This window comes from Sander vitreus, chromosome 22 (assembly GCF_031162955.1).
Source record: "Sander vitreus isolate 19-12246 chromosome 22, sanVit1, whole genome shotgun sequence".
NCBI classification, from domain to species: Eukaryota; Metazoa; Chordata; class Actinopteri; order Perciformes; family Percidae; genus Sander; species Sander vitreus.
In genome coordinates, this window is record NC_135876.1 from 8,198,332 (window position 1) to 8,221,691 (window position 23,360).

At 39.4% G+C, this 23,360-nt stretch overlaps 1 protein-coding gene across 1 annotated transcript; it reads right to left on the bottom strand.

The window, feature by feature from the left end:
- Positions 1-8,699: 8,699 nt before the first annotated feature.
- On the bottom strand, positions 8,700-11,467 carry prmt6 (protein arginine methyltransferase 6). Its single transcript, XM_078280880.1, has one exon. The coding sequence runs from the start codon at positions 11,421-11,423 to the stop codon at positions 10,368-10,370; it is 1,056 nt and encodes a 351-aa protein (XP_078137006.1). The 5' UTR covers positions 11,424-11,467; the 3' UTR covers positions 8,700-10,367.
- Positions 11,468-23,360: the final 11,893 nt, after the last annotated feature.

Sequence of the window (23,360 nt, forward strand, 5' to 3'; positions counted from 1 at the left end):
CTCTCTCTCTCTCTCTTTCTCTCTCCTCTGTGAGCCCAAGGGCAACTTGCCTTACATGAACCTCTTTTTCTAAATCACTCAGCGACAAGAAAGAGGAGTGCACAGTGGAAAGCTACCGAAGAGCAAATTCCCTCTTATTGACTCAATGCAATGACAGTATAATGTGTTCGCTCACAAGTTCATCTGAAGACTGTAAAGCAGTTTCTACAGTTTTCAAGGCCTAAAAACACTACACTCAGGCAGACGTTCTTCTCTCTAAATGAAACCAGGCACCAATAAAAGGTGAAGGTGCTTAAACACCAATAGGTGTCTTGTGTGTGTTAACACGGTGTGGTCGGACTGTGTCACACACAATGTGCTAGAGGTCAGAACGGAAAGAGGATGCGTTTGAATTTAAAGGATTATCCACACACACACACACACACACACACACACACACACACACACACACACACACACACACACACACAGACCGTGTGTCTTCAAATCCATCAGTGGGTTCAATAGATGGCTCTTTACTTAAGAGACCGATAATCACGTGAGCCCTGTGTTCCAATATCTCACCTCCACCCTTGTGTGTTGTTAAGTTTCTTTTTCATTTTTTTTTTTCATTTCATGATGGTTATTAGAAAATTGATGGGTAAAGCTGTCTTTGGACATCACTGTCTGGGGGACGCCAGACACAGAGGTATTGGATTTTTTTATGCCTGTTCAATGAAGAGTAACTCCAGAGGAGTGTGTGTATGTGTGTGTGTGTGTGTGTGTGTGTGTGTGTGTGTGTGTGTGTGTGTGTGTGCGTGTGTGTGTGTGTGTGTGTTAGGGGGGGGGGGCAGGTTATTCATAAAGAAATATTGTGTTTAAGCTTGTGCTCAATACACTTTTATGTGGTAAGATACAGCTGTGTCATCAACCTTAGTCTCAGAGTGCGGGGAGCTGGGACGGACAAATGCAAGTTCAGGCAAATCTGCAGAACAGACAGTGGTGACTTTGAGTAGTGAAAGAATAATCAGAACATTTACAAGTATCAATACAACAATGTAAAATACTCTATTACGTAAGTCCTGCATTCAAAACTTTACTTAAGATGCATAAGGTTTGGGGAATATGATTATATATACCATGAGAAGATAGACATTTGTCAACCGTCAGAGATGTTGCCAGACTGCTTATACTGAAGTATATATGCAATTATTATATCTTTTTAGACTATATGGCAAGCAATGTTAGCATTACATTTGGTGTTATGGGAGTGTTTGGCACCTGTGATGAAGTCATTGATCATTCATGTATTTAATTGACTGGATGAGCCAGTGAAACTGACACTCTGATCTGGTCACTGTATCTCTATATGGTTTTTCAATTTAATCTCAATTAAAATATCCACTACATCGTGATGTGTCAATATCATGCTACACAATTAGTGAAATATTTGATAAATATCCATTTTGCGTTCCCTTATTGATGCATACATGTGTAAGTGAGTTTAGTGTTATAGCTGGTCAAGTTGAAGCTAGTTTTAAATACTTTAATATATACTGATATGTAGTTAGTAGTTTAATACACAAAATTGCACCATCATTTATAAACTGATCATACCTTTTGTTTGTCAAATCTTAATCTACAAAGTAACTTAAGCTGTAAAAAATGTATTGGGAGTAAAAGTTTGACATTTGCCCTTAAATTGTAGTGGATAGATGGAGTATTAAGTAACATAAAATGGAAATACTCAAGTAAATTACAAGTGCCTCAAAATTGTTCTTAAGTACATTACTTGCGTTTTTGTATTTAGAAACATTTCACCACTGGTGCCGCTGACTTTGGCAAAATCATCAGCTGGTACAGACTTCTTATATGCAAAAATGATGATGGATAAAAAACAAAATTCTAAATGATTAATATTTAAGTAAAAAAAAACAACATTGCATGAATCTCCACATTTCAAAGAAAGGTCTCTGGTAGATTTGTTGATGAGTTTACCTGCAAAGAGCTGAGGAGACAAATGAAAAGGTTGTGTATTTGTGAGCGTTTCCTGCTTTCATGATACGGACAAGGCGAATCAAGATGGTGGCTGCAGAGCTGCTATCTTTACTTCTTTTACAAACATTGACCATGCACAGCATCCTAACTTCTCATGGGAGGTGAGACACTTAGTAAGTCGGACAAAAACAGGGTTCACATTGCAATATGGGATACCTTCGAAGGACTGAATCAGGTCAGTCCCAGCACCTTTGTGCACCGGCTGCATTTGGACTTTGTGTCAAAGGTTTATCACACTTCTTTCTGCCTGGCACTAACCCTCCGCTCCAATCTGCTACCTGCAGACCTCCGCTGCTTATCCAATCCAACATGGTGTCCTAAACCCATAACCCGACTCACCCACATTGAAATATCATATTAAGTTATAAAACAATACCTGAGAAGAATTACATAGAGGCATAATCCAAAAAGTGCATGATTGAAAAAGGATTAGTGGGGAGGAGAGGGGGCGGGGGAGAATGTGGCCACACAGTTTGGTGGATTTGTACTTTGCTCACAGGCTGAGAGCCGTCTGCCTCGGGCTGATTGTGATTCGGGGCCATCCCGTTTAGATTTACGTGTCCCTGCGAGTGATTTGGGATTTACTTTCTTAACAGGCGGCGTCCAGATCTGTCCTTGTTGTACGCTGTGTGTCTGTCCATGAAGTCACGCCTCAGTGCTTTCAGCTGGATGCATTTGTGATAGGCAGTGGGTTCTTTCGGCTGAGATTTTGCAGCTCAGGGCTAGAATAAATACTGCTTCTCATTTAAATAAGTGTACTGTTTTATTACTGTTGAGAAATAATATAGGAACATACAGTGGGACAGAGTTATTTTGGGGTTTAGCTGCAGGCATGAGGGTCAGTTCCTGTTGCTAACGATAATGATGACAAATGGTCCCTGCCCCAGAGAAATGAAGTCAACCTCTCTGGGGGGTTGTCACCAAATTAGCTTTTGTCAATACCACGTCCCCAAATTGTCCTCACAGGATATGCTGACAGAAATATTGGTTACTGTAAGCGAGGGTGGGAATTGAATCCTATTGGCTTGTTCGTTGTATCATTAGCATACAAGGATGAATGAGCGGCCATGATTAGATACTGTGCGCCACCGGAGTCCAGTCAGGTTTCAGCAGTGATCGAAAATGAGCTCTGTAGAAACACATTCAATGATTCCCCCCCACCCACCCACCCACCATGCTAATCTGGTCACTAAAACACTAAAAACATCACAACAGGAACAAATTACTGCAGGGATTTAAATGGGCTTGACATTACTGACCACTATCTCAACTCAAACCAAATCCCATCATGGACATTTACATTTTTTCTATTTTAGTTGAAGAATACATAATTTATAACTTTTGTCACAGAGGGCACTATTTGATTTAAGCAAGCGGTGACAGCGAGGTATTGAATGTGGAGGTGAAAGACCCTGAGATTCATCACTTTTGGGCACCATTGATCTTACAATTTTTGTAATATGGTAAAAAGCCCACTATTGTACTTTTTTCCTAAAGTCAGGTTATTACAGTCACTGATGCGAGTGCTGTTATATTTTAAATGGAGTGCTGTTGAGACAGACATCAAACTGAATGTTTCAATTTTCAGGGCAATACAGTGGGAGCCTGGTAAAAGGAGCTAAATGGATGTGGTCAACACAGATGTGAACAGCTGTACACCGTGTTCCCATCTTTCTAGACGCTGACAAACCCATATCACCACTGTCACATAAAAACCACATAACTGCAAGTTGTGTATTTCTTTGCCTTGAGCTTTACATTGTCACATTGTCGTCTTTAGTGAGTTACTTGAAATCACTCCTGTGACCACTGTGGTATATTTCAACTCCATTGGCAATCATCAAAAGCTGTTCTCTGTTCTTCATTCCTGCTCTGCTCATGTATCGCCCAGTGTCTAAAGATGTTGGATACTGTGTACCACTGTGCTTTGCTTTTTATTACTGCTGTGGTTATATTGTACACCACTGTATTTGTATGCTTCTGCGAATGAATGTATGTGTGAGTGAATATAACTGTGTGTGCGCAGATGTTCCCAGTGGTCGACTGTTCTATAATGACTCTCTCCTTGGGCTGGTTCCTCCTTATCTATGTAAATACAGTAGAAATGAAACAAATATGGCCTGCACTCACAATGTTCTGCAGACGGCAGTTTCTCGATTTATAATGGAGTTGGGCTAAATACTTTTTAAATATGTTGCCCCTTTCTCCTGGAACAATGTACAGAGGGAATTAAAACGTTCCGAGCGGTTTACTGTTGGTGAATTCAAGTCAGTTTGAAGGATCCAGAAGTAGCATTCTTGGTCAATGTGTTTGCTTCTAAATGTATTGTTTTATTTTATTTTCAATGGTTTTGGACACTTATACCTGTTCATGCATCTTAACTCAATATTGTCTATACTCTTTGTAGCGTGTGACAGTTGTTTTAGCCTGTTTATGTTGTATGTATGTATTGTTGTAACAATGTTTTAATGCTGCCTTTATTGCCTCTGAGGAGCTATGAGCGAGGATACAAAAGAGCAACCTTCCAGGAAGATGTGCAGCTGAAAGCCGTTTCTAACTCTGCCCATACAGCTGGCGAATTCACCTGACGCTTCAGAGGAAAAGGACATCCCATCCCTCTGAAACACATTTCCTCATTGCCTCTCTCCTCGCATGATTTCCTTGCGTCTCTCCCGTGCTTCCTCGGTGGGACTGACTAAGACGCGAAAAAGGGAAGCAAGTGAAAGAAAACAACAATTGGATGCAATTTCACAACATGAGACGTAGCTTTGGTATGTCTATCCAAATGGAGGGACAGGACAAAGACTTCAGACCAAGAAGACTATGATCAAAGACCACTCTGACTGAACTCCAGAGTTCAGTCAGACATGCGTAAGAAAAGATGATGCTGTCATCTAATGTTTGTGGTTGGATGAAACCAAAACTGAACATCAGGCCTAATGCAAAGTGCTCAGCATTGAAGCAACAGGATACAATATATAAAACCTGGCGCAGAATGCCAAAGACCTCAGACGGGGTGTTCCAACAAGACCTCGGGCATAAAGGCTGGCCAAATCAACACAGGGTTTTTGAGCGAAAAGTTTAAAATTGTGTAACAATTTAATATAGGTTCATAGATGTTTTCTGTCCAACTTAGATAAAGTTGAACAAATCTATAAGGAAGAATGAGAGAAAATGCTAGGCTGACACAATATGTATACAGTAAAGCTTCATATATAACCAGAATGTAAGCTGTTAAATATGATTCTACAGAATTCTGATGAAATTTACTATACACATCACTTTATTCCTAACCACTTATCATGACTTTGATTGAGGTTCTAAAGACAACGGCACATATTGTGACTCCAGTTCAGCGATTCCTGGACTGTGCTGCCTTTCAGTCTCGTTCACCAGATTTGCATTGAACAATGAGTCTTGAAATCAGCTAGATTAAGCACATTGTCTATTGATTGGCTCCTAAATTGCTGTGCGACACAAGACAAATAATCCCATTTCAAGTTTTAACACTTGTTTCTAATGGTTTCCAAACCATTTCAGGCAGAATTGGATCACAATTAGTTTAGCATTTAGCAGCCAAGAGTGGCCATGCATGCATGAGCGTGATTCTGGGCTTAACAGTGGCTGCCTGCGCTACATTTGACATTTCCATTCACTGGACACCTTCCTTTGTGCTGTCTCGGGGGCTTTTTCTTCTTCAGGCACATGTACGAGACATTTAGCCACTGTACGCGCACCTGAGGCCAGATGCAAGTGTAGAATTTCATTTGAATGAAAAGCTTCTGTCTCTCTCCGACACAAAAGCGCTTCTTTGGCAACAAAGAAACTGAAAGACTCTGCTCATACTGTACACTGTATAGCCCTTTCACAACAGGGCAATGACCCAGGAAAAGAAAATCCTGTTTGACATTTGACAACAAGGAGCTGACCTTGGTCAGATGTGGTTACAACCAGAGCTTTAAGTTGATCTGACTGCTTGACTTTTGAATGAAAGAGTGTAGAACGGTTGTGACTGCAACATCTCTCAGCCATGAACTGTAAAGTTTGACCATGATTTTAGAACATTTTGTTTCATTAAAGAGTCCAAAAAAGAAAGAAAAAATACTGCAAGTTTTATGAATATTGACTGCTATTGCAATGCCACTGATCGCCAATGGTCTGGTATAATTTAAATGGCAAAAAGTGGCTTATTCCCATGTGAAAATATCAATTTTCTTTTCCACTCCACAAGGCTGTCATCTTACACCAAGCTAAGATTTGACATTCCAGAGACATCCTAACACTTTTCAATGTCTGTATGTGCTTTAACTGACCATCAAAAATACTTGTTAGTTAAGACAAAAAGTGCTCCAAAGGCTCAAGTAATGACTGTTAGTTACATAACGGAGCAATATGTCCAGTTTGTTAGCTCCACATAGTGCTTTCTGGACACTACAGTAGAGCTGAAGCTCATTACAGAAATGCATTGATTTCAGTTTGCTGTGACAGGAGAGACTTCACGGACGACTGTTTTCTTCTCGATAGGTTTCTACTCTTCGTGTGTTCTCACTGATCACATGCATCGTGAGTTTGATTGCTGTACTGTTTATTGTTTGCAGTTACTGTCACTTTACACAGTAACTGAGGATCTCCCGTCTAAAGTTGTGTCGTCAGTGTTAAGGGCACTGATGACTGTTGTGTAAGTGTCAAGTCTTTGTTTCAATCTTTGCTTTCAATATGGAACTAATGTCTCACACAAGCCTCACGATCATACTCAGATGCAGGATCAATGGAGTTAAAGTGCCAAATACTGCACATTAAGAAAAAAATGAGGGTGAAGAAAACCATTGAGGACAGTTTTACACTTCAGATTGTCCCTAGAGGCTTTCATATGGGGTTTGGATAACTTTAGCTGATGTGTCCCTATTCCTTATGGCCATAACTAACAGTTAATCAGCTTGTTTTATGTCATTCTGAAAAGGCAGTGAGCAATGTGAGTATTCGATCAGCTATGGATGTGTGTTTTTTACTCTTGCTCGACTCAGAATCTTGCCATGTAGTTAATCCAAGTGGATGCTAGATGTTTGCAGTTCCAACTGTGATTCAGCCATTATTCACTCTTTCCTATCCTGACAGACAATGCCCTTGATTTGTAGACACTATAGCTTCTGATTAATTTCCAATATGTTCATTACCGAGTGGGTTCACATTTCTACTGATGACACTGATACAAACGAACACCATATTTCAAATGATGATGGGGTGTGAAAAATGAATTATCATCTAACATTTTCAGGAATCTATGTGTATTTATTAACTGCCGTATAATTACAACGCAGGAAAGGTGCTTTATGCATTAAGACTCGTTCACATTTTATGGCTTGAATTCAATGCACACTGAAATAGACTTAATCAGCACAGTCCGCAGTGTCTACTTTAGTTACATAACGGTTTAATTACCATATTGTCCTTGGTTTGACTTGGGAGTAACACAATATTTCTTTTGTTGGAAAAAAAAATAGTATAAAAGTATCATCTAGGAGTGGATGTGTTATTATATTATTTGTATCCAATCTAGTGTTACAAATACTGCTGAAGAGAAGTACAGTACTTTTGTAGGTCAATGCCAATACTGAAATGTTAATCATGGGGTGGGGGTTGGGGGATGGTACAGGTGTATGTGCCCTTGTATGTTTGTGTGCTTGTATGCTTTTTAATGTGGCTGTTTTATGTGTTTTTCTTATGACTGTTAAAAGCCCTTCTAGAAACAGGCATTGGAAATTAGCAATTGCTATAACTGCTGTGATGCTGTACATTGGAGATTTGTTGTTCAAGTGTCTATGTGATAGCATCCGTCTGGATCAAGGACTGTTCATTTCCAGGATATTCACCGGGAATTCCCTTTGGTAAAAAAAACAAAACAACAACCATTGAGCTAGCGAGATACACGCTGAAAATGGCAGGTTTTGAAGAAAATGTGGATCGTGCAACAAGGCGGGCCTGCTTGATTCTTTTGGGGGAATGGCTGTAAAGATTTACAAAGAATATGTTTACGGCATTTACTTTCTAACTGGGACGTTTTGGAACCGATTGGTGGTAATGTGCTATTGACAAAATACACAGGGCGATACACTGGTAAGAGCAAATGAAGTTTAACCATGTTTGCAGCTAATTTAACTAGCTTACGTTACTATATTATGTGAACAGTTAACTTCACTTAATATTTTATGTGGCGTTTTCTTTTGCGGGGTGCAAATGTTCCACCAAAACAAGTTATTTTCCCGAGACTATTTTGCAAAACCACCTTCTCTGCTTCCAGAGCTTAGCGTCGCACAAGACGAGATAGACAAGCGCTGTGGAGGTAGATCTGGCAATGCGAGACTAATAAATAAACATGAAATGAAAAAGTGTTTATAATAAGTATTCATTCCTTTTTTATCTTAATGTCGCTGTTTTTTTTTTACATAGCCTACATTATCATACATTTCAAAGTGTTTATATTCATTTAGCAATAAAGTTCTGATGGTCCTCAATAAAACCCAACATCCACATTTTTATAATCAAATTCAGTGTTTGTAATAATGTCTTACTATTGAAGCTGTACAACAATAGCTATTGTGTTGATACATGCTCATCATTCTTTCTGTAGTTAGCTGTTTTCAGTCAGGACTCATGACACATGAAACAGTCAAACAGTTTATTAGAGTCTAGTTTGCATTTACTCAATTCTCTGTGAAACGCAGTTTCCCTGCAATATAATCCATCAAACCCACTTATTGTACGCCGACTCTGAAGTAGTATCAAAAGTGAATCAATGACTGATCAGTGACCAGATAACGTGTTCGTTAATACATGAGTGAGAAATTATTAAAACGTAGCCATCAACCTATTAACTTTCATTAAAAAAAAAAAAAAAGTATTCTTGATTGTTGATTGTGATAAAAACGTTGCATATTTCCACAACTTAGTCACTTGGAGACAGCAAGATCCTTAATGGCCAGGAAGGAAATACATTGTGGTACAATTAATATAGTCACTGCTATTTTGCAAAAATGCTGCAGTAGAATTCCAACTTTGGACAAAGTCAGGGGTGTCTGGCAACCACTGCCAGTGCGTGCTTGTTTTAAACCAAAAGAATGAGCCAATTTAATTTGTTATTAAAAACTGAAACCAAGCCCATGTAAAACACCTCCTGCCTGACTGCAGCTAGTCCAAGTCAATATATCAGTCCTCATTTAAATGCAGAATCTTTCTCAGATCCAACACAATATGCATGATTACATTTATTAAAATACCAGATGTCTGCAGCATGGCATTGGATTTATTTAACAATTTGTAAAAGCCCAGAGCTACACACCCTCCTAAAGCTATTTATTAGTCAAGCGACTTTTTGTTTCTTTTGATGGTCAAAACTGTTTCTAAGGCTTTTCCCCACCAGTAATAATTAAACTGTTACAAGAAATAGTAGCGCTAAAATGATTAGTCGATTAATTGATTAGTTGGTCGACAGAAAAGTAATCAGCAACTATTTTGACAATTGACTAAATGTTTTGGGAGTTCTGATTTAAAAATACCAAACATCCCCTATTCCAGCTTCTCAACTGTGAGGATATGCTGTTTTTCTCTGTCTGTAATAGTATAGTAATAAGTAAGGAATTGAGTATTAGTAAATAAACAATCTTTGGGTTTTGGGCTGTTGGTCAAAACGTTTTTTATGTGTTCTGACATTTTATAGACCACATGATTAATCAGTAAGCTAATGGTTAGTTACAATCCTCCTCATTACTACTGCAATGTTTTGGTATAAAATAGCTCATAATTGCTGTAAACTGAATATACAGTATGCAATACAAAACATATATAATATATAAGGTATTAGATATATGCATGTGTCCTCTTCCAATTTAGATGTCTACTGAACTATTTATTAGGTGTGAAAACAAGCATAAACACTACACAACATAAACAACTCCAAAATAAGACCATGTACTGTAGTGCACATGATGATAGTAGTAGCCACTGTGTGTTTGTGTCTACTCAAACTGAATTTTGTAAGACTTACACCTAGAGAGCTGGGTTAAAACCTAAATATGTATGAGCATGTGTATGTATAGGCTAGATGTCAGCTGCAGTCACTTCATACATTTGCCCAAGTGAGACCTAATGTGACATTATAGTTTTTAGATATGGATTATTTACCACACTGGTCAAAAATACAGTCATTGCTCCACTTCCTCAAATACTCACATTGAGCAGGTTGGGAGTCTTAGTGACAGATAATAATACAAGGACCTAGGCCTTTGAGTGTGTTGCCTGGTGATTGACCTGTTACACTAAATGTTGATGCTAAACTATGACTGAGCTTCACTGCTCCAGTCAGGGATGGAAAAAGTTTTGGACTGTCTTTTCTGCTCTCCTATTGTGTAGTCTACATGGACACATATATGTCTGGCACTCTCCTCCGAGGGAAACATGCTGATCTCTCCGGTAACCACCGTGTCTTGCACCACATCCACCGGAGTATCCAGGTACAGCACCGCCTGCTTCCAATGCGTCTCAGGTTTGAACGGGGAAGTGGAGAGCACCAGCGCCTGCGGCTTGTCCGGGCAGGGGAAAGTAACCGTGAAGTAAACACAGAAAGCGTTCACTGCCGCCGAGCCGAATGACTCGCACCTGAACTTGCCCTTCACCAACCGTAGCTCCTCCACGGTGACCGAGTACAAGTCGAGCTCGGCGAAGCGGGCCGGGTGGGACAGCACGTCCTCGACGGTAACCGAGTTCACAGTTATGTCGGAGTTCATGATACATCTCCTGGCAAAGTCGGACATGCAGGACATGTCGACGCCGTACTGGTCTTTGACGGTGTACCAGAAATGTAAGCGGTCCTCTACCACCGGGTCGCTAATTGGTGCGATGTAGAGCTCGGCTTTGCTGGGCAGGATCATGCCGCCCGGCTTAAGCCACTTGTCGCGCGCGTAGAGGACAGAGTTGAGCATGGACTCGTGCAGGAGGGCATAACCCATCCACTCGCTCACTATCACCTCCACCATCTCCGGTAGGTCCACCGTCTCCACTGTGCCTCGAATGACTTCAATTTTGTCCTCCATGTTGTTCTGTTTAACTATTTTCACAGCCTGCTCTGCGATAGAACAGGCTTCAACTGCGTAGACTTTCTTAGCACCGGCTTGAATACAGAAAATGCTTAGAACGCCGGTTCCTGCCCCGACGTCCAGTACAACTTTACCCCGTATGGACTCACTGTTCCTTAGTATCGCCATCCGGTACGTGTTCGTGCGGACGTGGTCCGCTATCATTTCCTCGTGAATAGTCACATCAGTATAGCTGTCAAAGTACAGTCTGTCCTGACGGGTTTTATCCAATTTTCTTTTCTTTACGACATGAGACATCTTCTCGGCTCTTGTGCTACAACCTCACAGTGTTTTGTTGCGCTTCTTCCGCATTGTGAAATCTGGAACTTGTAGTTTCCCACCGCTCACAACACGAGAGACACATGTTTGAATAAACTACAATTCCCACAATCAAACAACAGTGACGCAGTGGTCGGGTTGCTGCATTCAGTGTCAGGGAGGAGATGGTACATATGAGCTTCTACTGTGTAGCAGCGAGCATTGACAGAAATCCACGGCTGTTGAAGTGAACAAACTGAAAAGTGTGCGTTTTCTATCATTTGAGACATTGATGCAATATTCCAAAATAGAAAAAGCAGACTCTAATAAAAAGTGTTTTGGATGACAGAACAATATTTGGTTGTGCAGTATTAACTTGGACACTTATTTTTGGGAGATGTCTCTTTTAAAATAGTAGTATTTTTGCTACAATGGGTCAAATTGAAGACAGCTGTTTTTGGTGCCTTTAGCTCCAGTGTGTCTCTGATCTATGGCCTAAAATGGTCTAAACCACCATTGCTCTGTTCAGTAACATTGATAGTGTTTCCTAAGAAACCTTGAAGGGTTTCTTTCTTTCAAGTCCCTGTTTACAGCTAGGGTGGTTCAGGAGCTATAGCCGTTTTGTGAAATAAAGTAAATCATAAAAAGAATAGAATCATAAGGCAAAAGAATAGAATCATAAAGCAGACCTTTAAATGTGCAAATACTGACTTTCACTGTCACATACTTTGTTGTTTATAATTATATATAAATGTTTTACTTATCAGCCAACAAGTGCTCTGTGCACAAAGCTGGAGTCACCCGAACCTCTAAAAAGAAGTCATTTTAGTTGTAACCTGTTACTTTCATTTGGGCTTGTCATTAGCAAAATCATTTCATTTTAGTACTCTATAGTGCAACTTTGAGATTACAGAAGCCATTCTTATTTTCCAGGCAATAAGTTGCACTGTGCACCACAAGATGCTAGACGCTTTATCAGATCCTCAACACAGTGTCTTCTTGTCATATTGCCTTTGCATACATCTGTGAGCATTTCACTCTCCATAATTAATATAGGGTCCAATTCCAATCATCTATAGTACATATACTGTAGAGTGCCTATCTCATATAACACACTGCACAACACAGCATGGCCATTACCAGTTCTGAGCTTTCCCCAAAGTTATGGCAGGCAGAACACAGCTGCCCATGGCTCAGCTTCCTCCCTTCTAGACAGTCCTGTGGGACCCTCTGCACTCTGTTTCAGAGATCTTTGGCAAAAGATATTGGACAAATAAGCAGGAGCTGTATCCCATTCTTTAAAGATGAGAAAAAGAGAGAAGGAAGCAGTAGTTCAAGATGGTCGATATTTTGTTGTTTTCAAGACTAGCTGTTAAAGCAAGAAAACAGCACAGTGTAATGCAGAAAATGTGAAATAATAGCATTGCGAAAAATAAATAAATATAAAATGTTTGTGTGTGGATGGGTGTATGTGTGTGCATTCACATTAACATGCTTCTTCTAAATTTGGATTCAATGCTGCCTTTCAAACACAAGCACTCCAGGGACAATGTGTGCATTTAATAATTCAGTCTTTTCAAAATTATATAGAAAAGAAAGCAGGGAAATAATTCTGCATGAACTGATATGTTTACAGCTTGAGTAATGGAAACAGCAACAATTAAGGGGAAATGAGCCATACCTTTGTAGTAAACATTGACTTGATATTCAAAGCTCTAGTTTTCCCTTTTGGATATATTTGATTTATGTTAAACCAGAAACACAATAACACCAAACAGTATCTAAAGATGCAGTGTAATCCTAAAGTGAGCCAAATATCAAAGCTGAACACCCACAACCGACTGGTCAAAAACAAAATTAGACTAAATGCGGAAGAGGAATAAAAATATACAATAGCATAGATTACTGAACCGTAAAATACAAGCCGTGGAATTCAGATTGCACTTGGCAAAAGGTGATGTAGCCAGTAGACACAACAGACAGCCAAGCAGCTGTTGGCCATGTTGTCCTCTCCTCCTCTCAAGCTTCAGGTAGAACTGCTGCCAGGCCCAGACACAGCCAACACCCAGCTCCCACTTAGATGCCTGGCACGGTTTACCTTTATCCTTAAAGTACATGAAGATGTATCTGTATTCATGCAGAGAAAAGTCTGCTATCCAACGAGCTGTTACAGCTGACCCAGGTTTGGGTCAGCACGTGCATCATAGCTGGGTTAGAATAACCCGGTAAAATCATAATCTGATTGTGGGAAACAAGATTAAGATGTCTTTCTCATTAAAAAAAAACAACATTTTACAATGGTACAGTAACATCTGAAGCATCCCTTTCTGCACAAAAAGGCTGCAGTGCATCAGTGCACCTTGTATGCTGAGGTAAACTGACTATCCTTGACCAAGCGTATGATGCCTTTAAAGTACACTTGTAAAACGTGTGTATGTGTTACCCTCCTTCTTATATCCTTTTCAGGCTGTTCTCATGAACCATTCCTACATATCACTACGAAAAGTAATGCTTACATAGTTCTTTTGGTGCCTGAACGTAACTGTCGTCGCCGCATGATGGTGACTTTTTGTTGCCTAATTTCAACTGCATCGGCCGCTTATGGACCGTCACCTCGCAGTGCACTGTACCCGGCTCACAGCCACCTGTTGTCGGCTAAATGTAACTGTAAAGACCGCTAAACTTAACTGTCATATGACCAGTCGTCACGTGACCAGCGGGCGGTGGCCTGTTTTGTACTGATACAAATCCGTTCATGAGAATGCATTGTCCTTTTAGAATTTTCAACTCAACATACAGCCTCGATAGTCTTTTCAGTTCCTAGAACTTTCATGTTTGATGCCACTAGAGCTTGAAATAAACTTTAGAAAATGTTAAAATTGCTATATTTTCTTCAATGTGGATTTTAATTGCACTTTATTGATGTTTTACTTAATATTCAATCAACACTGTTTCAACTCATAACTCTCACTGTAATTTGTCTTTTAGTCCACTACATTAGTACTGTTTATTTATATTGTGCTATTTATTGTTTGTAAATTGTGCTGCTACTTTAGTCAGGGCTTATGAAAAAGCAATATTCTGAATTACAGACAGTGTCTTGACAAAAAAGTGTACTCACATTATTATAAATACATTTTGATTGTTTTCCTCATGTGAATATTACCTCTTCCTTCTATATCATACACCACGCCTTATGTTAAGTTAAAGAAGGATGGGAAATATTCTGTTAATTGATTTATTAGTGTCACATTGCCAGACCTATCTTCTTAGCACTGTGGAGTAGATCTGGCCCCTCCACACACACACACACACACACACACTCCTGGATAGGAGAAAAAAACGCTCTGGGTTGTTTGCATTTCTTTAAACCAATCACAAACGTCTTGGGCGGCGCTAAGCTCCAGACGCAGCAACCGTGGCTCTGCAAAATAGACTCGGGAAGGAACTTGTTTTGGTGGAACATTTGCACAACGCAAAAGAAAACTCCAGATACAATATAACCTGAAGTTAACTCTTCACACAATGCAGTAACGTGAGCTATTTAAATTAGCTGGATACATGGTTAAACGTAATTTGCTCTTACCAGTGTATCACCGTGTGTATTTTGTCTATAGCAATTCCTGCCAATAGGTCCCAAAATGTCCCAGTTAGATAGTAAATGCCCTAAACATATTTGTTGTCAATCTTTTCAATCATTTCCCGAAACAACCAAGCAGAAATGCCTTGTTGCACGATCCCAATTTTCTTAAAAAAATTGCCATTTTCAGTGTGTAACGTTAGCTTGCTAGCTCAGAGGTTCCGGTTGCGGTTCCTCGATGCGACCTACAGTAGTGTAACATAAACACAAAGTAAGAGGAAAGTGAGGGACATCCGGTGGCGCCCAAACTATCTGGTAAACTTTCGTCGATCCAGACTACTGTTTTATTGATGCTAACATGGAGGCTAACTTGGTATCAAAGTTTGTGTAACCTTACCCTTCACACCTACCTTATTTCAAACTTAATCGTCATTTTAACGTAACCTCTGAAAAGACATTACAGCAGCAATCATTTGATCCTTTGTCATGATGATTGCAAGGTCAATAGTAGAATTAAAAAGGCATGTTACAAACATATCTATGAGAAATGTGTGCTAAATTGGCCAACACAATGCCTTGGATGGAGGATGAGAGCTTCCCAATGTGAGGAAACGATGCATTATGCGATAACGATATTACTTGCGATAAATAAACAGATATTAAAGTGTACTCAGTTCTTGACTCAGACTTGCACATTACCTGTAGTGTAGTGTATGTACAGTATATATTTATATTTACTTCACTTTGGTCTTGAGGAGCTGCAGTGTTTATTCATGGACAATCTTAAAACCTACTTTTACATTGACTACCACTTGACAACTTTACTGTTAATTTCTCCTCTGCTCTGATCGCCAACACTAGTCTGCTCTGAGCTCATCCACCGTTACTCTCTCTCTCATTCCCTCCACACACTCACTACGCACACAGTACACACTGAGCTATTCCCCAAAGGAGCTACACTACTCTTATAACACGAGTCATCATTTTCAACCCGGTCGTATGTTTTTCTCCAAGACGCAATAAATGTTCTTTTGCGTTGTTTTAGGATTGGGCGCCGTTTCATCTATGAAGTGAACAAGGTCTAAGGAAGGGAGAGGGGTGCTTGAGGGTGTATGTGTGTGTCCTTATTATTGTATGTGTGTCAGTGCCCCATTTGTGCCTGAAACATGTTGGGTAAATCCAGAGATAATGCTGAAAGCGGGAGAGATGGTGGAGAAAGCAGCGCGGGCAAGGGTTGGTCAAGCATGGCGGACGGGTGGTAGCACAGTCACTTTGGACAATGAGGGGTGTCGTGGAAAAATCGATAACCAGCTTTTATTTTTTTCATCTTCATCCTCCCTCAAGCACCAAGTTATGTGTAGAATTCATGGTGTCTGTGTGTGTGTGTGTTAAATGGAAATAACTATTTTTTTCATACTTTGATATAATATGATTTTTGCTATATCAGTAATGAAACAAAGAAACTGTAATACACAGTAAGTGAATAGACGTCTTAAGAGGGGAGAGAGATAAAGGGAGAAGCACAGTCTGAGCTCCTTGTACTGGAAGCCCAGCAGCTGCTCTTCTTCTTGGCCAGCTGCTGTCAGCATGCACAGCCTCATGGGAACTGCCTGCGTCCTGTCAGTATTACTGGACCTGTCAACTGCTGCAACAAACACACACACACACACACACACACACACACACACACACACACACACACACACACACACTAACCCAACCTTGCATACTTCCATTAGATATGTACACACGCATGCATAGCGACCTGCACAAACAGCATGCAGAGGCCACTTCAAGGCAATTCAACCCACAGTGGCAAGATACACACATGCACATACTGTACATAATACATACGCACACACTACATAATGCACACACTACCACACACAGCCATCAGTTTTGGTGTCATGGTCACCCATTTCAGAGGAAGGCAGACTGCTGAGCAACAAATACAAAGGTGCAATGGCTTCATATTGATTGTTCCCGGGGATCAATACCAGGGTACTTTGATATCTCACTCCCAGAGAAAGAGCCCAAATCTGTGAATGCTGGTGGGTCATAACATGCTTTCCATCTCTTATTCGCATTCTTATTCACCTGTTTCTTACAGCAAACATAATTCATCTCACCCAAAAGAGAGTTTCATGCATGGATCCATCTGGATGCCTTTTGCAGGAGTGTCTTATCTAGTTTCATGCTTTGACATCTCCCTATATGAACACAGTGTATGCCAGTATGCCAGCCAGAAAAGTTATAACGGCCTTGTCTGTACAGCCCACACACACACACACACACACACACACACACACACACACACACACACACACACACACACACACATCACTCCCAAGTCTACCTGAGACCTTTCAATTGCTTCAACCAATCACTTTACAGGATCATGGCCTGTCAATCCAGAGCCCCGGCAATCAATTCATTAATTACATCCCTTTCCCTGCAGACTCACTTCCCTCATGCCACCCCAGTATCAGTTACATTACACTGCAATTAGATTAAATTACTAAGAACAACCGGCATGTAACAGCCGTTATGGCAGGCGGGGTATTATGCTGACGCCACGACAAACCCACTGCGCAGTTTGTTAAACGGAAATATTGTCTGTTTGTTAATGGAAGTTATTTGATAAGTACATAAATAAAAGAGATACTGTAATTGTCCCATCAGGATTCTACAAATATCAATGAAGTCTAAGGGAGTTGTGCTGCTCTAAAATAATAGTTTACAATATCCTACAGACATAAAACAAGGTTTATTATCAGCAATCATTATATAAAATATACGTTCATTTATTTATCAATCAAGGTCTGTAAGACACATTACGTAGTTAGAGGAATAGTTTGACGGACTAGAAATGGGGAAACAGCTAGACTGTCTCCATCAAATATTAATCTAGCAATAGCTCTACATCTGACAAATTAATATTATAATATACATGTTCATTAGTGAGCTACAGAGCAAGTATGAGATTCTGAGGTAGATAAATAATAACAATGATAGTGTTTTTGTTAGAGAAAATTCTGCATATTTTTACGACTTGTTCATTTTAGATGAATCATAATCCCACAGCAAAGCCAGCCTTCTATTGTAAATTCCTAATAATGAATAGTGAAATCCTGCTGGGGCTAATATATGCAGACACAGGTTTGTAGTTAGGCGTCTGGGACTTTGTGCTCTGGAACCAGTTGTGTTCTGTACAAGGCAGGATTACCTGATAATCCTGTTTTGTACGTGAGACTTTTAGACTCTTCTTCTACTTCTACAATAACATCAGGACGAGGACTATGGATCACCAGCAAGCCACACCAACTGCAGACCACTAAGGAATCAATTCTGCCTCCATTCTTTTTTCTATGAGAAGCAAGTAATTCACTTGTAGTGCAACGCAAGCACGCAACATGAGGCAAAGAGATGAGTTGAAAATTCAGTCAACTTAATGCAAATCCATGCTGTGTTTGCCATGGGAGGATCAATCCATTTGGCCAAAGAGGATGACATTTCGTGTAATGCTTCTGGCAGCTTTCACACACTTTCTCAAGATGAGGAAGTTAGAGTTGCAGGAGCCCTTTCTCTAGCTGTGTGGATAGCAAAGGAGTCAAGTGTTGCCAATGGATTAACACAAGCGATTAAGACATATAAACCAACTCCAAAAACTCAAAACTCGATTAAAGGAATATTTCAACACTTTGGAAACTATGCTTATTCACTTTCTTGCCAAGACTTGGATAATAATGTAGCAATCATGAAGCGATGATTCTTAAAACACACTTTTATAGACTTGTTTTTATGTGATGCCCTCTCTTTATCGTCTTACTCATTATCATTTATTTTGTTTCTGTCCTTTAGAGCTGCCCTATCCTTCCTTTTTCACTATTACAATGTTGTGTATTTATGGGTATGTGTGTTGATTCGATGTGTATATATGCGTATTGATTTGTATGTGCTTTACTTTCACTGTCAAAGCACTTTCTAAACTATTGTTTTTAAAGGTGCTATACAATTAAAGTTATTATTATACTATTATTATTATGGAAAATGACTAAGTATAAAAAAAATGCTAAATAATCAAGTAAGACTTCTTTCAGATAAGATAAGACAAGATAGACTTTATGTATGTAAGTAAGTCAAATTTGACCCGTTTTCAACGTTTTTTTAATATCAGAAAATATGGGACGTCGATAAAGGGCCGTAAATGTTAAAACACGACAAAATGTTAAAAAAGCAAAAAATAAGCACCCAAAATATTGAAAAAGTGACAAAAAGCTGAAAAAAAAACCGGCAGAAAAAGCGATTAAAATGTTGAAAGAAGTGACCAAAACAATGGAAAAAAAACACTAAAATGTAAAATACAAAACTTGAGTACTTGAGAACTACAAAAAGTGACTGAAACATTGAGATAGGGACAACAAAAGTGTTTTTTTCACGGTTGACGGGAAGACAACACAAGGGTTAACTAACCATCTGACAAATACTGAAGTTATGTTTCTTTTTAATGTAAAACCATGGAACCGCGTCTATAGGAACTGGTATAGATACATTTAATCAGAAAAAACATGCAATGTGTTTAGACTCTGTTAGTAGCTCATGAAACAAAATAATTATGAATACACAGTTATACAACCAGTTAATTGATCATAGCTTGTAATGAAAGAATAGTAAAATGTTCTGTTTTGAAATGTTCTAACAGCCAGAGAGTGTTTCCTGGCCCTCTCTCAAACCCTCCTTCACAATGCTTCAAGAGAAAAGAAAAACACAGCCATAATACTTTGTACTAGTTCACTTTAACGTTTAATTTAGTCAATTTCAACCTATATAACTTAACTATCAGTCTTAAGTTTTACATTAATCACTTTGGTACAGTCAGATCCTGGTAATTAATACACTGAGAATATATATGTATTCTATATAGGCATATTAAATATATCCAAAGTCTTACAGAAATTCCTGGGCACACCAATGCTCATGCCTCAGTTTTGTTTTGGTTAATCCTCTTAGTTTAAATATATTTTTTCAATCTATTTAGTGTATTACCCATTTTCATTTCCCTTTGTTTTGTGTCCATATAAATTCCTCTCATCCAGAGAGGGGGTAATACACGAAGCCCACTTCTTCCGAAATACACTGACAGGTACCTTATTATATTACTGTTTGTGCATATCTATATATACACATGTCCAGGGTGCGATTTGCCGGGGGGGATGCGTGGGATTTCCCCCTTTCTGGTCTATATATCCCTGCCTCTGCTGAATTATTTTTATCCCTGGTATAATAGACCATTATAAACCTAAAATAGAAGTATTTTAAACCAAGTAAAGCGCTGTGACGTAAAGAGTCTACAGTGCCATAAAACTATAAAATCTGAGCAGCAGTTGGTTGTATTTAGCCGCTACAGAGCTCCCAGCTCCCGGCTACCAGAAGCAGTTGTTTAGCCGCCAACAGGTGACTGTGAGCTGGGTACAGGCACCGCCAGATGACGATGCTTTCAGGGGCCGTGGTAGTGGAATTTAGCCAGAAAAAGTTAGCGTCATGCGGGCGATGAAGTTTAGGCACCAAAACGACTCGTTAAGTTTAGGAAAAAGATCGTGGTTTGGATTTAAACACTCCCGAGGAACGGACGAGCATTTCCTGGGTGAAAGTATTTTGTTTTCGCCACAAAGTGAACTCCGCTCCGCGGCTTGAAAGCTCTGTATTATATGTTAACACCACGTTGTGCTATTTCATTTTGAGATTATTTTCCATTGAATATTGAAGTTCATAAATAAGTGTTTGGCACTTTATCCATGGTATTGAAAGGGGGATTTAATTCTTGCATGTTTTGTTGTGCATGATCAGAACCACCCCGTCCCCGTCCCCGTCCCCCCTATGCTTTTTTCACAAATCGCACCCACCACGTACACTCAAGTACATGTGCTTGAGTATCCATGATTGTAATTTTTTACATTTAAACTTGGTTTAATACTGTCTGCTATTTAATTTAATCAACAGCAGAGAGAGAGAGAGAGAGAGAGAGAGAGAGAAATGAAGAAATTCAGTTCAAATCGCAACTCAGTTCAAATATTTCTAAGCATATTTTCTCTGCTGTATTCTGATAAAATCCCCTGCCCTCCCCCCCTGACTGATTATTGGTCCCCCCCTGTGCCAGCCCACTTAAGAAATCCTGGAATCGCCCCTGCTCCAGAGCAGTGTCTTCTCTATCAGGTGAAGAAACGCATTTTCATGTGTTCATAGATTGATGTCAGATGCTTGATGCTGAATTCCTAATTAAAGGCATACTATGTAACTTTTCCCTCTTCGGTCCCCCTACAGGTTGTCTCATTGGAACTACAGCTGCAAAAAGTTACATAGTATGCCTTCAAGAAATGAACAAGTGTTGATTAATAAGCTTTACACCAAAAGTAGAATCTCCCTTAAAACTTAGAATTAGGCCAAATATTGGAATTGTTTCCTAATCCTCCCTGGTGTTTCTTACACTCTCAACTGTGATGCATGCATATATTGGAATTTAATTTAATTTGTAAACATCAATCAAAGATATAATTTACTAATTCTATCTAACCTACACGGTGGTCTGCTTTCATTAATAAAATGTTCATCACTGTATACATTCATTCATCATTCATTAACTTGGTTCCGGATTAGTGTGTGTAAAATAGCAGCTTTCAGATTATGAGACTAGACTAATTCATTAATTAATTGGCTTTCAAATATCCTTCCTATTGATGCTCCCGAATATAAAACTTATTTTCTCTGATAGCCCAAAATGGGTCCCATCACTCTCCTTTACCTAATGCCCATTCATGTTTTTATATTTTATATCATTTTGAGTTATTAATTATAGTTACATATGTCCGTATCAATTATTAATTCTGCTACGCAACTGCTATTCTGCTACGCAACTGCTACAATAATTGATACCACTCTTATGTATGTACGCTAAATACAAATCCACAGCCAGCAGCCAGTTAGCTTAGCTTAGCATACAGACAGGCGAAAACTGCTAGCCTGGCTCTGTCCAAAGGTAGAGAAACTCACCTCCCAGCACCTCCTATGACTTTATGTGATTACATGTGCATATATATCAGATTTAGACATTGTTTTGAAAAATTATGCATTTCACGTCTGTGTTAAAGGTTTCTTTTTAGCGGCAGTAGTACAAGACATTTAAAGCTATGGTGCGTGATCGTGCACCACCCCCACCCCTCCTCCATGCAGTTGCTAGCAGCTAAGGAGGACATGGAGGATTAAAAAAACATGATGGACTCTTGAGAAAATAAGGTAAGAAGGTAAATATCTTAACTCGAGCTTCTGCGCGGGAAAGTCACCGGATGACACAATCTTCTGAACATAGCCATACTGAGAAATACAGAGAGAGTTGTGTGGAGCGGAGTCTTAATGAGCTTTGTGGCAATGGCTTGAATGTAATGGACATTTATAAATACATGTAGCCTTAAAAATTCTGTTTAGAGTGATTGGACGATATATTTTTTAAAATCGTATCAAATGTGATCATAGATCTATTAACGTATATGAACAATACGATATCCTGTACAGTATGTTGCGTGTGCATCGTTGAGTTGACAAAACGCAAAGTGTCATATTCAATGTTAGTGAAAAATACAAACTTGGGATTGTAATGCTTTGCGGAATCCACCATGAGCATGTTATTGATATGTTCATTTTAATTTTAAAAATTGGAAAACAAGTGGTTTACAACATGTGATTCATTACACAGTGGCACTGTGTGTGTCAGGAGAATTTCCATATTAACACAATCGTGTAAGGAGTTTGTGTTGGCAAATTTTACATCGTCTTTATTCCCCTCTTTGATGCAACGTTGCCTTTTCTGTTCTGCTGTCAGTTTTAATTCTGCACTTTGGGCCAAGTTAAAGTCATTCACTGGGAAACAATTAATTTGGAAATGCTGTCACCCTAGCCATGATTAGGCCCATTACTTGTTTACTGCCTCGGAGGCAGTGTGTTGCCTTTTGTAGCCTAAGTATGATATCACAAACAGCCGAGGAAATGCTAAGTCTGAGGTTACGAGGTAAATTTCAGCTGAGAAAGACTTGGAGATAAACAGGCACGGCGGAATTTTAAAACACACGCATAGCTTACAGCAAAAGCCACACAATTAAAAGATATGTAACATCATAACACATTGTTCAATTTTCTTTTAATTGAAAGCGCCTCACAGTTTAGCTATTTGTTGCTCTGCCATAATGCAAGGTCACGATGAGTCAGACAGCTGTGTTCTCAACTTCATTTGTGTTTATTTTCCCTTCAATAAATAGACTGAGAGAGAGGCCTGTACTTCTGAGGTGATAAGATCCTCCCGGCGTGTT

Bases quoted from the DNA above. Each gene is read 5' to 3' on its own strand.
- prmt6 (XM_078280880.1), bottom strand. From the start codon at position 11,423: ATGTCTCATGTCGTAAAGAAAAGAAAATTGGATAAAACCCGTCAGGAC.